This window comes from Coregonus clupeaformis, chromosome 12 (genome assembly GCF_020615455.1).
Source record: "Coregonus clupeaformis isolate EN_2021a chromosome 12, ASM2061545v1, whole genome shotgun sequence".
Lineage (NCBI taxonomy): Eukaryota > Metazoa > Chordata > Actinopteri > Salmoniformes > Salmonidae > Coregonus > Coregonus clupeaformis.
The window spans coordinates 19,333,548-19,351,610 of record NC_059203.1 but is presented as its reverse complement, the minus strand read 5'-3'; the positions used below and the strand labels follow the sequence as shown (position 1 = coordinate 19,351,610).

At 44.5% G+C, this 18,063-nt stretch overlaps 1 protein-coding gene across 1 annotated transcript in view; it reads left to right on the top strand.

Annotated features, from left to right (window-relative positions):
- The window catches only part of LOC121577905 (metabotropic glutamate receptor 7), a 233,129-nt gene that overhangs the window by 64,611 nt on the left and 150,455 nt on the right, over positions 1 to 18,063 (top strand). Inside the window, exons 2-3 of the mRNA XM_045223727.1 lie at positions 15,434 to 15,569; positions 17,203 to 17,357. Coding sequence (XP_045079662.1) covers positions 15,434 to 15,569; positions 17,203 to 17,357 — 291 coding nt within the window. The remainder of the gene's footprint in view (positions 1 to 15,433; positions 15,570 to 17,202; positions 17,358 to 18,063) is intronic.

Below are 18,063 nucleotides of genomic sequence, written 5' to 3'. Positions count from 1 at the left end.
TCTGCCTCTATCTTGTGCTCTCTCTCTCATTTCAATTCAAAGGGCTTTATTGGCATGGGAAACATATGTTTACATTGCCAAAGCAAGTGAAATAGATAATAAACAAAAGTGAAATAAACAATAAAAAATGAACAGTAGTTTCAAAGGAATAGACATATTTCAAATATCACATTATGGCTATGTACAGTGTTATAATGATGTGCAAAATGTTAAAGTACAAAAGGGAAAATAAATGAACATAAATATGGGTTGTATGTACAATGGTGTTTGTTCTTCACTGGTTGCTATTTTCTTGTGGCAACAGGTCACAAATGTTGCTGCTGTGATGGCACACTATGGTATTTCACCCAGTAGATATGGGAGTTTATCAAAATTGGATATGTTTAGGAATTCTTTATAGGTCTGTGTAATCTGAGGGAAATGTGTGTCTCTAATATGGTCATACATTTGGCAGGAGGTTAGGAAGTGCATCTCAGTTTCTACCTCATTTTGTGGGCAGTGTGCACATAACCTGTTTTCTCTTGAGAGCCAGGTCTGCCTACGGCAGCCTCTCTCAATAGCAAGGCTATGCTTACTGAGTCTGTATATAGTCAAAGCTTTCCTTAATTTTGGGTCAGTCACAGTGGTCAGGTATTCTGCCACCGTGTACTCTCTGTTTAGGGCCAAATAACATTCCAATTGCTTTGTTTTTTGGTAAATTCTTTCCAATATGTCAAGTAATTCTCCTTTTGTTTTCTCATGATTTGGTTGGGTCTAATTGTGTTGCTGTTGCTGTCCTGGGGCTCTGTGGGGTCTACCGTGGCTTGCCAAAGTATTCACCCCCCTTGGCATTTTTCCTATTTTGTTGCCTTACAACCTGGAATTAAAGTGGATTTTTGGGGGGTTTGTATAATTTGATTTATACAACATGCCTACTACTTTGAAGATGCAAAATATTTTTTATTGTGAAACAAACAAGAAATAAGACAAAAAAACTGAAAACTTGAGCATACATAACTATTCCCCCTCCCCCCAAAGTCAATACTTTGTAGAGCCACCTTTTGCAGCAATTACAGCTGCAAGTCTCTTAGGGTATATCTCTATAAGCTTGGCACATCTTGCCACTGGGATTTTTGCCCATTGTTCAAGGCAAAACTGCTCCAGCTCCTTCAAGTTGGATGGGTTCCGCTGGTGTACAGCAATCTTTAAGTCATACCACAGATTCTCATTTGGATTGAGGTCTGGGCTTTCACTAGGCCATTCCAAGACATTTAAATGTTTCCCCTTAAACCACTCAAGTGTTGCTTTAGCAGTATGCTTAGGGTCATTGTCCTGCTGGAAGGCGAACCTCCGTCCCAGTCTCAAATCTCTGGAAGACTGAAACAGGTTTCCCTCAATAATTTCCCTGTATTTAGCCCCATCCATCATTCCTTCAATTCTGACCAGTTTCCCAGTCCCTGCCGATAAAAAACCTCCCCACAGCATGAAGCTGCCACTACCATGCTTCACTGTGGAGATGGTGTTCTCGGGGTGATGATAGGTGTTGGGTTTACGCCAGACATAAAGTTTTTCTTGATGGCCAAAAAGCTCAATTTTAGTCTCATCTGACCCACATGCCTTTTGGCGAACACCAAACGTGTTTGCTTATTTTTTCTTTAAGCAATGGCTTTTTTCTGACCAGTCTTCAGTAAAGCCCAGCTCTGTGGAGTGTACAGCTTAAAGTGGCCCTATGGACAGATACTCCAATCTCTGCTGTGGAGCTTTGCAGCTCCTTCAGGGTTATCTTTGGTCTCTTTGTTGCCTGTCTGAGTAATGCCCTCCTTGCCTGGTCCGTGAGTTTTGGTGGGCAGCCCTCTCTTGGCAGGTTTGTTGTGGTGCCATATTCTTTCCATTTTTTTATAATGGATTTAATGGTTCTCTGTGGGATGTTCAAAGTTTCAGATATTTTTTTTTAACCCAACCCTGATCTGTACTTCCTCACAACTTTAGCCCTGACCTGTTTGGAGAGCTCCTTGGTCTTCATGGTGCCGCCAGTTCTTAAAGCCTTTAGCCGTATCCTTATTCTAGTCCTCCTCTGTTCTTCTGGTGATGTAGAGGATAACCCAGGCCCTGCAGCCCTCAGTATCACTCCTACTCCCCAGGCGCTATCATTTGTTGACTTCTGTAATCGCAAAAGCCTTGGTTTCTTGCATGTTAATATCAGAAGTCTACTTCCTAAGTTTGAGTTGTTCACTGCGTTAGCACACTCCGCCAACCCTGATGTTCTAGCAGTGTCTGAATCCTGGCTTAGGAAGGCCACCAAAAATTCTGAAATTTCCATCCCCAACTATAACATTTTCCGTCTAGATAGAACTGCCAAAGGGGGTGGAGTTGCAATCTACTGTAGAGATGGCCTGCAGAGCTCTATCATACTATCCAGGTCTGTGCCCAAACAGTTTGAGCTTCTACTTCTAAAAATCCATCTTTCCAGAAATAAGTCTCTCACTGTTGCCGCTTGCTACAGACTCCCCTCAGCCCCCAGCTGTGCCCTGGACACCATATGTGAAATGATTGCCCCCCATTTATCCTCAGAGTTCGTACTGCTTGGTGACCTAAATTGGGATATGCTTAACACCCCGGCCATCCTACAATCCAAACTAGATGCCCTCAATCTCACACGAATTATCAACGAACCTACCAGGTACAACCCTAAATCCGTAAACATGGGTACCCTCATAGATATCATCCTGACTAACTTACCCTCTAAATACACCTCCGTGGTCTTCAACCAGGATCTCAGCGATCACTGCCTTATTGCCTGTGTCCGTAACCGGTCCGCTGTCACGATCGTCGGGAACAGATGAGGACCAAGGCGCAGCGTTGCAGATGAACATACTCTTTATTTATGATACACGATCAAAAATAACAAAACGATAACGTGACAGTCAATGGTCAAACACAAACCAACACGAACACGATCCCACAACCACTGTGGGCAAACAGCCTGTTTAAATGTGGTTCCCAATCAGAGACAACCAGCCACAGCTGACACTCGTTGCCTCTGATTGAGAACCACACTGGCCAACATAGAAATGGAATACATAGATCTACACACCCTGGCTCAACATAACAGTGTCCCCAGAGCCAGGGCGTGACAGTACCCCCCCCCTAAAGGCGCGGACTCCGACCGCGCCAACTAAATACCACAGGGGAGGGACCGGGTGGGCACTCCGCCTTGGCGGCGGATCCGGCCCGGGCCTGATCCCCACTCCCTCTCCAACCCCCCAAAGTACCCCTGGTCCGGGTCTGGCCCCGCTGGCCGGAGCTGGACAGCACACTGATGGAGCGGATTGCTCTAGCTCCGGCGTAACGCATCTGACCGGTGCCGGACCAGGCACCAGTGGAACAGGCACGGGCCGTGCCGGACTGACGACGCCCACCACTGGCTTGGTGTGGAGAACAGGCACGGGCCGTGCTGGACTGACGACGCACACCACTGGCTTGGTGTGAGGAGCAGGAGCGGGCCGAACCGGGCTGGCGACGCGCACCATTGGCTTGGTGCGGGAACCAGGAGCGGGCCGGACCGGGCTGACGATCGCACCCCTGGCTTGGTGCGTGGAGCAGGAACGGACCGGACCGGGCTGACGATGCGCACCCCTGGCTTAGTGCGTGGAGCAGCAACGGGCCGGACCGGGCTGACGATACGCACCCCTGGCTTGGGCGTGGAGCAGGAACGGGCTGGACCGGGCTGACGACTCGCACCCCTGGCTTGGTGCGAGTGGCAGGAACAGGCCGGACCGGGCTGGCGACGCGCACCATAGGCTTGGTGCGGGGAGCAGGAACAGGCCGGACCGGGCTGACGATACGCACCCCTGGCTTGCTGCGTGGAGCAGGAACAGGCTGGACCGGGCTGACGACTCGCACCCCTGGCTTGGTGCGAGTGGCAGGAACAGGCCGGACCGGGCTGGAGACTCGCACCATTGGCCTGGTGCGGGGAGCAGGAACAGGCCGGACCGTACTGGGGACACACACCACTGGCCCTACGCAGGGATCTGGAATGGGCCGGACCGGACTGGTAACACACCCCAGTACCTCTCGCCGTGCCTCTACACCTTCCATCCCCTCTTCGACCAGTGGCCCCCGTAACCTGGCGGCCTCCTCTGCCAACCCGCTGGGCCGCTCTGTCGCGGTCTCCTGCTGGCCCGTCGTCCACGGCGTTAGCCCCCCCCTAAAAATGTTCTGGGCGTCTCTCCTACCCGTGGACCAGGTCTCCATGTCCCTCGCCAGACTTTCGCCCTTCTGCTTCCAAGTCCGGCCCTTCTCTTCCTCACCCGGCTTGACCCAGTCGAGGAGGCGAAGGAGATCTGCTAGAGATCTCCCTGGCGATTGCTCCTGGACACGCTGCTTGGTCCAGTCTTGGTGGGATCTTCTGTCACGATCGTCGGGAACAGATGAGGACCAAGGCGCAGTGTTGCAGACGAACATACTCTTTATTTATGATACACGATCAAAAATAACAAAACGATAACGTGACAGTCAATGGTCAAACACAAACCAACACGAACACGATCCCACAACCACTGTGGGCAAACAGCCTGTTTAAATGTGGTTCCCAATCAGAGACAACCAGCCAAAGCTGACACTCGTTGCCTCTGATTGAGAACCACACTGGCCAACATAGAAATGGAATACATAGATCTACACACCCTGGCTCAACATAACAGTGTCCCCAGAGCCAGGGCGTGACATCCGCGGTCAAACGACCACCCCTCATCACTGTCAAACGCTCCCTAAAACACTTTAGCGAGCAGGCCTTCCTAATTGACCTGGCCCAGGTATCCTGGATGGATATAGATCTTATTCCGTCAGTAGAGGATGCCTGGTTGTTCTTTAAAAGTAATTTCTTCTCAATCTTAAATAAACATGCCCCATTCAAAAAATACAGAACTAAGAACAGATATAGCCCCTGGTTCTCCTCAGACTTGACTGCCCTTGACCAGCACAAAAACATCCTGTGGCGTACTCCATTAGCATCAAATAGCCCCCGCGATATGCAACTTTTCAGGGAAGTTAGGAACCAATATACACAAGCAGTCAGGAAAGCAAAGGCTAACTTTTTCAAACAGAAATTTGCATCCTGTAGCACTAACTCCAAAAAGTTTTGGGACACTGTAAAGTCCATGGAGAATAAAAGCACTTCCTCCCAGCTGCCCACTGCACTGAGGCTAGGAAACACTATCACCACCGATAAATCTACAATAATCGAGAATTTCAGCAAGCATTTTGCTACGGCTGGCCATGCTTTCCACCTGGCTACCACTACATCGCTTCTCCTTCACACAAATTCAGACAGCTGATGTTCTGAAAGAGCTGCAAAATCTGGACCCCTACAAATCAGCTGGGCTAGACAATCTGTACCCTTTCTTTCTAAAACTAGCCGCCGAAATTGTCGCAACCCCTATTACTAGCCTGTTCAACCTCTCTTTCGTAACGTCTGAGATCCCCAGAGATTGAAAAGCTGCCGCGGTCATCCCCCTCTTCAAAGGGGGTGACACTCTAGATCCAAACTGTTACAGACCTATATCCATCCTTCCCTGCCTTTCGAAAGTATTTGAAAGCCAAGTTAACAAACAGATCACCGACCATTTAGAATCCCACCGTACCTTCTCCGCTATGCAATCCGGTTTCCGAGCTGGTCATGGGTGCACTTCAGCCACGCTCAAGGTCCTAAACGATATTATAACCGCGATCGATAATAGACAGTACTGTGCAGCCATCTTCATCGACCTGGCCAAGGCTTTCGACTCTGTCAACCACCGCATTCTTATTGGCAGACTAAATAGCCTTAGTGTCTCAAATGACTGCCTCGCCTGGTTCACCAACTACTTCTCAGATAGAGTTCAATGTGTCAAATCGGAGGGCCTGTTGTCTGGACCTATGGCAGTCTCTGTGGGGGTGCCACAGGGTTCAATTCTTGGGCCGACTCTTTTCTCTGTGTATATCAATGATGTCGCTCTTGCTGCTGGTGACTCTCAGATCCACCTCTACGCAAACAACACCATTTTGTTTGGACACTGGCCCTTCATTGGACACTGTGTTAACAAACCTCCAAACGAGCTTCAATGCCGTACAACACTCCTTCAGTAGCCTCCAACTGCTCTTAAACACTAGTAAAACTAAATGCATGCTCTTCAATCGAACGCTGCTGGCACCCGCCCACCCGACTAGAATCACTACTCTCGACGGGTCTGACCTAGAGTATGTGGACAACTACAAATACCTAGGTGTCTGGTTAGACTGTAAATTCTTCTTCCAGACTCACATTAAGAATCTCCAATCCAAAGTTAAATCTAGAATTGGCTTCCTATTTCGCAACAAAGCCTCCTTCACTCATGCTGCCAAACATGCCCTCGTAAAACTGACTATCCTACCGATCCTTGACTTCGGCGATGTCATTTACAAAATAGCCTCCAACACTCTACTCAGCAAATTGGATGTAGTCTATCACAGTGCCATCCGTTTTGTCTCCAAAGCCCCATACACTATCCACCACTGTGACCTGTACGCTCTTGTTGGCTGGTCCTCACTACATGTTCGTCGTCAAACCCACTGGCTCCAGGCCATCTGTAAATCACTGCTAGGCAAATCTCCGCCTTATCTTAGCTCATTGGTCACCATAGCAGCACCCACCCGTAGTCTGCGCTCCAGCAGGTATATCTCACTGGTCATCCCCAAAGCCAACACCTTCTTTTTCCGCCATTCCTTCTAGTTCTCTGCTGCCAATGACTGGAACGAATTGCAAAAATCTCTGAAACTGGAGACTCTTATCTCCCTCACTAACTTTAAGCATCAGTTGTCAGAGCACCTTACCGATCACTGCACCTGTACACAGCCCATCTGAAATTAGCCCACCCAACTACCTCATCCCTATATTGTTATTTATTTTGCTCTTTTGCACCCCAGTATCTCTATTTGCACATAATCTCTTGCACATCTAGCATTCCAGTGTTAATACTAATTGTAATTATTTTGCACTATAGCCTATTTATTGCCTTACCTCCATAACTTGCTACATTTGCACACACTGTATATATATTTTCTGTTGTATTTTTTGACTTTATGTTTTTTTACCCCATATGTAACTCTGTGTTGTTGTTTTTATCACACTGCTTTGCTTTATCTTGGCCAGGTCGCAGTTGTAAATGAGAACTTGTTCTCAACTGGCTTACCTGGTTAAATAATGGTGAAATAAAAAATACAATAAAATTGCTTGGTGTTGCCCCTTGCTTAGTGGTGTTGCAGACTCTAGGGCCTTTCAGAACAGGTGTATATATACTGTGACTTCTGAAGGTAATTGGTTTCACCAGATCTTATTTAGAGGCTTCATAGCAAAGGGGTTAAATACATATGCACGCACCACTTTTCCGTTATTTATTTTTTTGATATTTTTTTTCATTTGTGTATGTCCATTACATGAAATCCAAATAAAAAAAAATTTAAATTACAGGTTGTAATGCAACAAAATAGAAAAAATGCCAAGAAGGATGAATACTTTTGCAAGGCACTGTATTTGTGTTTGTGAACAGAGCCCCAGGACCAGCTTGCTTAGGGGACACTTCTCCATGTTAATTTACATTTACATTTTAGTCATTTAGCAGACGCTCTCATCCAGAGCGACTTACAGTTAGTGAGTGCATACATTTTTCATCTCTCTGTAGGTGATGGCTTTGTTATGGAAGGTTTGTGAATCACTTCCCTTTTAGTAGTTGTATAATTTGATGGCTCTTTTCTGGATTTGGATAATTAGCGAGTTTCGGACTAATTCTGCTCTTCATGCATTATTTGGTGTTTTCTGTTGTACACGGAGGATGTTTTTTGCAGAATTCTGCATGCAGAGTCTCAATTTGGTGTTTGTCCTATTTTGTGAATTCTTGGTTGGTGAGCAGACCCCAGTCCTCAGAACCATAAAGGGCAATGGGTTCTATAACTGATTCAAGTATTATTAGCCAGCATAGAAGACCCTTCTTGCCTTGTCTCTCAGATCGTTTACAGCTTTGTGGAGGTTACCTGTGGTGCTGATGTTTAGGCCGAGGTAGGTACAGTTTTTTGTGTGCTCTAGGGCAACGGTGTCTAGATGGAATTTGTATTTGTGGACCTGGCAACTGGACTTTTTTTTTGCCTAGCTGATATTTACTGTCAGGGCCCAGGTCTGACAGAATCTGTGCAGAATAATAATAATAATAATAATATGCCATTTAGCAGACGCTTTTATCCAAAGCGACTTACAGTCATGCGTGCATAAATGTTTTGTGTATGGGTGGTCCCGGGGATCGAACCCACTACCTTGGCGTTACAAGCGCCGTGCTCTACCAGCTGAGCTACAGAGGACCCCAGAAGATCTAGGTGCTGCTGTAGGCCCTCCTTGGTTGGGGACAGAAGCACCAGATCATCAGCAAACAGTAGACATTTGACTTCAGATTCTAGTAGGGTGAGGCCGGGTGCTGCAGACTGTTCTAGTGCCCTCACCAATTCGTTGATAATGTGCTGTTGTCTGTGCCCAATAATGTTTGTACCATGTTTTGTGCTGCTACCATGTTGTGCTGCTGCCATGTTGTGTTGCTACCATGTTGTTGTCATGTTGTGTTGCTACCGTTCTGTGTTGTCATGTGTTGCTGCCATCCTATGTTGTTGTCTTAGGTCTCTCTTTATGTAGTGTTGTGGTGTCTCTATGTAGTGTTGTGGTGTCTCTCTTTATGTAGTGTTGTGGTGTCTCTCTTTATGTAGTGTTGTGGTGTCTCTCTTTATGTAGTGTTGTGGTCTCTCTCTTTATGTAGTGTTGTGGTGTCTTTCTTTATGTAGTGTTGTGGTGTCTCTCTTTATGTAGTGTTGTGGTGTCTCTCTTTATGTAGTGTTGTGGTGTCTCTTTATGTAGTGTTGTGGTGTCTCTCTTTATGTAGTGTTGTGGTGTCTCTTTATGTAGTGTTGTGGTGTCTCTATGTAGTGTTGTGGTGTCTCTCTTTATGTAGTGTTGTGGTGTCTCTTCATGTAGTGTTGTGGTGTCTCTTTATGTAGTGTTGTGGTGTCTCTTTATGTAGTGTTGTGGTGTCTCTCTTTATGTAGTGTTGTGGTGTCTCTTTATGTAGTGTTGTGGTGTCTCTTCATGTAGTGTTGTGGTCTCTCTTGTCATAGGATATTTATGTGATAAAGGTTAAATAAAACATAAATATCCTATGGTAGTTATTGGGGTCAAATTTGTCTCCACTTTTGTGGATCGGGGTGATCAGTCCTTGGTTCCAAATATTGGGGAAGATGCTAGAGCTGTGGATGATGTTAAAGAGTTTAACTATAGCCAATTAGAATTTGTGGTCTGTATAATTTATCATTTCATTTAGGATATCATCAACACCTCAGGCCTTTTTGGGTTGGAGGGTTTGTAATTTCTCCTGTACTACATTCAATGTAATTGGAGAATCCAGTGGGTTCTGGTAGTCTTTAATAGCTAATTCTATGCTTTGTAATTAATCATTTATATGTTTATGCTGTTTGTTCTTTTTTATAGAGGCAAAAAGATTGGAGAAGTGGTTTATCCATGTGATTCACCACAGTGATCTCGTTTTTGGATAGATAACTCTTCGTGTTGTTGTTTGTTTTAGTGTGTTCTAATATTCCCAGAAGTGTTTAGAGTCTATGGATTCTTCAATTACATTGAGCTGATTTCTGACATGCTGTTCATTCTTCTTCCGTAGTGCATCTCTGTATTGTTTTTGGTGATTCACCATAGTGATGGCGTAGACTCTGGTTTTCTGGGTCTCTATGTTTTTGGTTGAGTAGGTTTCTCGTTTTATTTGTTAGGTTTTTACATTCGTCATCAAAACATTTGTCATTGTTTTTAATTTTCTGAGGTTATCTGCTTGGCATTTTTAGATTTGATAGGGAAGCTGAAAGGTCAAAGGGATTGAATTAGTTGTTGCCTAATAGTTTTTTGGTAGGTTTCTGCTTTCCTTCCATCTATAGCATTTCTTAATATTATTCAGTTCCTTTGGCTTTGATGCCTCGTGATTGAGTATTGCTCTGTTCAAGTAGACTGTGGTTTTGCTATGATCTGATAGGGGTGTCAGTGGGCTGACTGTGAACGCTCTGAGAGACACTGGGTTGAGGCCTCTCTCTCTCTCTCTCTCTCTCTCTCTCTCTCGCTCTCGCTCTCTCTCTCTCTCTCTCTCTCTCTCTCTCTCTCTCTCTCTCTCTCTCTTTCTCTCTCTCTCTCTCTCTCTCTCTCTCTCTCTCTCTCTCTCTCTCTCTCTCTCTCTTTCTTTCTCTCTCTCACTCTCGCTCCCAAAGGAACTACTTTGTCATCTAGCATTCTGGTCAAGACAAAAATAATAATGCATCACCTATTTGTCTCCTGTTGGTGTTTTGTGTTGCATCAATATGTTGCTAATAAAACCAGAGGGTCAGGGAATGTCTCTTCATTCAGAGAAAGGAAATACTCATCCAGTGTACATCTATAGCTGAATACAGTGAAGGCTTCATTTTTTCTTATCAAATTAGGCACACTTTATAATAGTTTATACTATGCATGTACCAGGCAAAGGCATGGATTAGAGCAGGTGGTCACTCCAGTTCAAGTGTTCAGCAGTCTGATGGCTTGTAGATAGAAACTGTCTCTGAGCCTGTTGGTATCAGACCTCATGCTCCGATACCGTCTGCCCGACGGTAAAGGAGAGAACTGCTCGTGGCTGCGGTGTCTGGGGTCCTTGATGATGCTGCGGGCCCTCCTTAAGCACCGTTTCGAGTAGATGTCCTGGATGGGTTGGAGTACGGTTCCAGTGATGTACTGGGCAATCTTCACCACTCACTGGAGGGCCTTGCGGTTGTGGACAGAGCAATTCCCGTACCAGGCCGTTATGCAACCGGTCGGGACGCTCTCGATGGTACAGCGGTAGTATTTGGAGAGGACCTGGGGCGGCATAACCAATTTCTTCAGCCACCTTAGGAAGTATAGACGCTGTTGTCATGTTGGTCCATGACAAGTCCGCAGTGATGTGGACGCCAAGGAACTTAAAACTCGTGACTCTCTCTACTGCAGTCCCGTTGATGTGGATCAGGGTATGTTCCCTCTGCTTCCTGAAGTCAACAATCAACTACTTTCTTTTGCTGACGTTGAGGGAGAGGTTGTTCTCATGACACTACAATGCCAGTTCACATAGCTGCTCCCTATAGGCTGACTCGTCGTTGTTGGTTATCAGGCCTACAACCGTGGTGTCGTCAGCAATCTAGATGGAGTTGGTGTTGTGCAAAGCCACGCAGCTGTGGGTGAACAGGGAGTACAGCAGAGGACTGAGGACAGTGTGGAGGAGGTATTGTTGCCAATCCTCACAGCTTGTGGCCTGCCCGTGAGGAAGTCCAGGATCCAGTTGCAGAGGGTGGTGTTCAGACCCAAGGCTCTGAGCTTGGAGGGAAAAATAGTGTTGAATGCTGAACTCACATAGGTGTTCCTCTTGTCCAGATGTGTAACGGCCGTGTGAATAGCGATGGAAATCCTCCATGGATCTGTTGGAGTGGTAGGCAGATTGGAGTGGGTCCAGTGTGCCTGGCATGCTGGCCTTGATGTGGGCCATGACCAGCCTCTCAAAGCACTTGATGATGACCGAGGTGAGCGCGACGGGGATGTCACCTTGTTTTTCTTGGGCACTGGGACGATGGTGGTCGCCTTAAAGCAGGTGGGGACTACAAACTGGGAGAGGGACAGGTTGAAAATGTCAGAGAAGATGCCTGCCATCTGGTCAGCACATACTCTGAGGATGCGTCCAGCGATGCCATCTGGGCCGGTGGCTTTGTGAGTATTCACTGTTTTGAGAGTTTTCCTCACTTCCACATCGGAGAGCGAAAGCACCTGTTCGTCCGGAGCAGCAATAGTCCTCCTGGATGGCTCGGTATTGTCTGCCTCGAAGCGAGCATGGAATGTGTCAAACTCACAGAACGTGTTAAGCTCAATCTCTGAATGTGCGGTGACATCTTCTCTGGAGCAATTTAATTGGTTCGGCTAACAATAGGTGACAGAACAATTCCGTCATGTCAGTTCAATCCAAAGGGTCAGGGGAGCTCAGGTTTGTGTCTTAACTCAGAGACATCAGTGAGGGTAAACAGATGCCTGGTGATTGTCTCTGTTTCGCTGCAGGCTGAAGTGGACCAGAGAGCGAAAACAAAGGCCAGACAGACACACACCAATCTGATTCTATCTGGGGACTTCTCTTCTGAAGCAGTAGTTCTATGTCCATCATTTATTTTGGATTATTTGCCTTTTTTTAGAAGTCTTGAATCCATGTTAGATTGTGAGACGGACAATGCAATCATACGTATAGTAAGTCTACATGCACTTTGCTAACACTCCGAACTGCACACGGCGCAATGTGCACATAATAACATAATGATCATACATGGATGACACACGGATAAACTAGTAATTAGGTCAATAAAATGTTCTCGTTGATCTGTATAATCAGTATCTATACTTTGTGCCACAAAACATCCAGTTATGTTTCATATCCTACTGTATAATGTTTTGGGTTCATTGCTGGTTGCATGCAACACTCACAATGTTAGGTTCCATCCCAGAATACTCTTGAGTCATGACAACAATAACAGAAATCTGTGTGTGTGCCTCGCGGGTAGGCCGGGACAGAACATGCTATGTTATTTTAACCATGCAGCTTATTTAGCATCACAGTAATTTAATATACTGCTTTGCTTTTTATCTCTCTGGGCCACCGTACTTTATAGCTTTTTGTTATCCAGTGTAGGCCTACTTCATTTTATCACTGTTCCGGATGTGAGTCTCCATGCTCTTAAAAGTGCAGCTCCTGGTTAGAGGGTGATATAACTCTGCATGCCCTCCATTTTAAAAGTCTGTCAAATAAATATTGTGGGGATAGTTAGCATGCTGCTGTCAAGGGGAAGCTGTAAATACATGCTGTTGTACATGTTTGAGGTGTCTGAGGAAGCCTCCGGCTTCAGCAGGTGTCTGTTCAGTGCTTTTGGGTGATCTCTGTTAATACATGTAAGAATAAGGATCTAATTTTAACCCAACACACCGATAGAATTTTGCACATTTTGAGCAGTTGTGCCATGTCTCTTTACCACAAAAGCTGGTAATATTGCAGTCCATAGCATACATCAACCCATACATGTAATAGAAGCGGTTCTGAGAATCATGTTTGTGTGATGATTAACTTTGCCATAGCCCTTTCTGTGAGCCATGTTTGTGTGATGATTAACTTTGCCATAGCCCTTTCTGTGAGCCATGTTTGTGTGATGATTAACTTTGCCATAGCCCTTTCTGTGAGCCATGTTTGTGTGATGATTAACTTTGCCATAGCCCTTTCTGTGAGACATGTTTGTGTGATGATTAACTTTGCCATAGCCCTTTCTGTGAGCCATGTTTGCTCGATGAATAACCCTACCTCAAGCCCTGAAGACTTGTGTTAGCTCCGTGAGCTAATGTGGCGTGCATGGGACCCTGGGTCATGTTGTCATTGACATGGAATTTATGAAAATAACCTGATAATGAAATGTGTTTCTTACAGTCAGGACCATAATACCAAACAGAGATGTTTTTTAACTCCCAGCTAAAACGTTGTGGTTTGTGACAGGAATATCGACTCAGTGAAATCTACCCAACATTATTCTGTCATTTCACTTTCCTTCCCTGTTCAACATACAGCGCCTTCGGAAAGTATTCAGACCCCTTGACTTTTTCCACATTTTGTTACGTTACAGCCTCATTCTAAAATGGATAAAAATATATATTTTTAATGTTATTGTTAAAGGTATTGTCACAGCAGATACATACTGCTGTGACGATACCCCATAATGACAAAGCGAAAACAGTTTAAAAAAAAATGTTTGCTAATTTATTACTGAGCAATTGGTGGAGAAGGGCCTTGGTCAGGGAGGTGACCAAGAACCCGATGGTCACTCTGACAGAGCTCCAGAGTTCCTCTGTGGAGATGGGAGAACCTTCCAGAAGGACAACCATCTCTGCAGCACTCCACCAATAAGGCCTTTATGGTAGAGAGGCCAGACGGAAGCCACTCCTCAGTAAAAGGCACATGACGCATGACAGCCTGCCAAAAGGCATCTAAAGGACTCTCAGACTATGAGAAATAAGATCTCTGGTCTGATGAAACCAAGATTGAACTCTTTGGCCTGAATGCCATGTGTCACGTCTGGAAGAAACCTGGCACCATCCTTAAGGTGAAGCATGGTGGTGGCAGCATCATGCTGTGGGGATGTTTTTCAGTGGCAGGGACTAGGAGACAAGTCATGATTGAGGGAAAGATGAATGGAGCAAAGTACAGCGAGACCCTTGATGAAAACCTGCTCCAGAGTGCTCAGGACATCAGACTGGGGCGAAGGTTCACCTTCCAACAGGACAATGACCCTAAGCACACAGCCAAGACAATGCAGGGAGTGGCTTCGGGACAAGTCTCTGAATGTCCTTGAGTGGCCCAGCCAAAGCCCTGACTTGAACCCGATCTAACATCTCTGGGGTGACATGAAAATAGCTGTGCAGCGACGCTCCCCATCCAACCGGACAGAGCTTGAGAGGATCTGCAGAGAAGAATGGGAGAAACTCCCCAAATACAGGTATGCCAAGCTTGTAGCGTAATACCCAAGAAGACTCGAGGCTGTAATCGCTGCCAAAGGTGCTTCAACTATGTACTGAATAAAAGGTCTGAATACTTATATAAATGTAATATTTCAGTTTTTATTTTTAATACATTTGCAAACATTTCTAAAAAAAAATGAGTTTTTGCTATGTCATTATGGGGTATTGTGTGTAGATTTATGCGGGGGGAAAAAACAATTTAATCAATTTTAAAATGAGGCTGTAACGTAACAATGTGTGGAAAAAGTCAAGGGGTCTGAATACTTTCCGAATGCACTGTACACAGCTATGGACCCTATGAGTCTACTGTAGAGTAGCTATTTAATATGGACTTGACGATATGGGATAGTAACAGACGCCAAGATTTACAATGAATGACTGTGTGCAAAAGCCTTCCCACTGGGCACACACTGGTTGAATCAACGTTGATGCAAAGCCCACCGTAATTTATTTTCAACCTATCTGTGTGCCATTTCATATATTGTACAGCATTGTAAGGTATGTTATATAACCTGAAGTATGTGCTAATATTGTGATCTTGTTAATCCAAAAGTTTTTTTGCCACATGCCGACTTGTGAAGTACTGTACCTCGGTTCAAATCAATGTGTATGGGGATGTTTGGGTAATTGGCTGGATGTGGTTTTGAGGAAAATTGCTAGTGTTTTTGTTTTGGCAGTCTGGCCATTATAACTGCACAGAAGTTGACCTTACACAATTGGCATCACAAACTGGATTCTTCGTTCTTCTTCTAAGTTATTCTCCCAATTTGAAGTACCTCACCTGAAGCTCATTATTTTCCATTTCAGGTGGGATCTGCATCGCTCAGTCCTTGAAGATCCCTCACAATCACAAGCAGGAGAACTTCGACAAGATCATCAGGCTGCTTCTGGACACGCGTTACGCTCGGGCAGTCGTCCTCTTCACCTCAGATGAGGACATAAGGTATGTATCTACTTGTTGTTAGCCCTTTAAGCTAAAGCCTAGGCATTGGCCGTGTGCTAGCGTGCTAACCAATATTTTTAATATTGTCTGGACCGCTGAAAGGCTGCTCAGTCCTCGGGATTTAAAACTGAAACGCTAAAAGACAGTTCAGGAGGTCGGCAACTGAATTCACTTCAATAATGTTTACTTTAATGCTGACGCATTTTTGAGCAGGCTCCATTGTCACAGCAGTATGTATCTCCTGTTCACTATCTCACCAAGCATACTGTGTGACAACAAGTAAAAGCCCAGTGACTCCACACACAACGTTCTATAGTCCCAGGTGGTTTTTTGAAACAAAGTATTGAACCTTTTGATCTTCATCAAAGGGTTGGAGTGTTGTTTCAAGGAACCACATGGGAGGATAAATGATAGAACTCAGTCTGTGGAATTTTCTTTTACTTTCTGATGAGCATTCCTCTAGCACCTGTTTTTAAGACACTGAATGAGAGTACAGTATATAAACCTTCTATTGTAGAGCGCTTCCATCAACAACAACAACAACAACAACAACAACAACATCTTAAGATCACTTTATTGGTCAATTGCACACCAGGTCCAACTGACATGGTACAGCATTATACATAGTATAGCATTATAGTACAGCATTATACATAGTATAGCATTATACATAGTATAGCATTATATATAGTATATCATTATAGTACAGCATTATACATAGTATAGCGTTATACATAGTATAGCATTATACATAGTATAGCATTATAGTACAGCATTATACATAGTATAGCATTATACGTAGTATAGCATTATAGTACAGCATTATACATAGTATAGCATTATACATAGTATAGCATTATACATAGTATAGCATTATACATAGTATAGCATTATAGTATAGCATTATACATAGTATAGCATTATAGTACAGCATTATACATAGTATAGCATTATACATAGTATAGCATTATAGTATAGCATTATACATAGTATAGCATTATATTATAACATTATACATAGTATAGCATTATAGTACAGCATTATACATAGTATAGCATTATACATAGTATAGCATTATATATAGTATAGCATTATAGTATAGCATTATGTTATAGCATTATACATAGTATAGCATTATAGTATAGCATTATAGTATGGTATTATATTGTAGCATTATATTATAGCATTATACATAGTATATCATTATATTCTATCATTATATTATAGTATTATACATAGTATATCATTATATTCTATCATTATATTATAGTATTATATTATAGCATTATATTTAAGCAATAAGGCATGAGGGGGTGTGGTATATGACCAATATACCACGGCTATGGGCTTTTCTTAAGCACGATGCATATACCACAAACCTGTCCTACCCTGTCCTATCCTGTCCTGTCCTGTCCTATCCTGTCCTGTCCTATCCTGTCCTATCCTGTCCTGTCCTATCCTGTCCTATCCTATCCTATCCTGTCCTATCCTGTCCTGTCCTGTCCTGTCCTATCCTGTCCTGTCCTATCCTGTCCTATCCTGTCCTATCCTGTCCTGTCCTGTCCTGTCCTATCCTATCCTATCCTGTCCTGTCCTATTATATTATATATAATCTATATGTGTCTGATTGCAGGGGTATCCTGAACGCCAGTAAGCGGGCGGACCAGGTGGGTCATTTCCTGTGGGTCGGCTCAGACAGCTGGGGAGCCAAGAACAGCCCTATCCACCAGCTAGAGGAGGCAGCAGTGGGAGCTGTCACTATCCTGCCAAAAAGAGCAACCATCGCCGGTAGGTTGGGCCTGCAGAAACAGCATGCTCAGATTGATTTTTAGTGTAGAGAAAAAAGCTGCTGTCTGGGGTCTGTCTATCTGTCTGTCTGTCTGTCTGTCTGTCTGTCTGTCCCATCTCTCTTCTGTCTTTCCTTTACTGTGGAATAATATTGTACAGCCCAATCCTTCGCTATTTATCTTGAAATTTATAGAGATATACACTGAGTGTATAAAACATTAGGAACAACTTACTAACATTGAGTTGAACCCACTTTTGCCCTCAGAACAGCCTCAATTCGTCGGGGCATGGACTCTACCAGGTGTCAGAAGTGTTCCACAGGGATGCTGGCCCATGTTGACTCCAATGCTTGCCACAGTTGTGTCAAGTTGGCTGGATATCCTTTGGGTGGTGGACCATTCCTGATACACACGGGAAACTGTTGAGCGTGAAAAACCCTGCAGCGTTGCAGTTCTTGACACACTCAAACCGGTGCGCCTGGCACCTACTACCATACCCCATTCAAAGGCACTTAAATCTTTTGTCTTGCCCATTTACCCTCTGAATGGTACACATACACAATTCATGTCTCAATTGTCCCAAGGCTTAAAAATCCTTCTTTAACCTGTCTCCTCCCCTTCATCTACACTGATTGAAGTGGATTTAACAGGTGACATCAATAAGGGATCATAGCTTTCACCTGGATTCACCTGGTCAGTCTGTCATG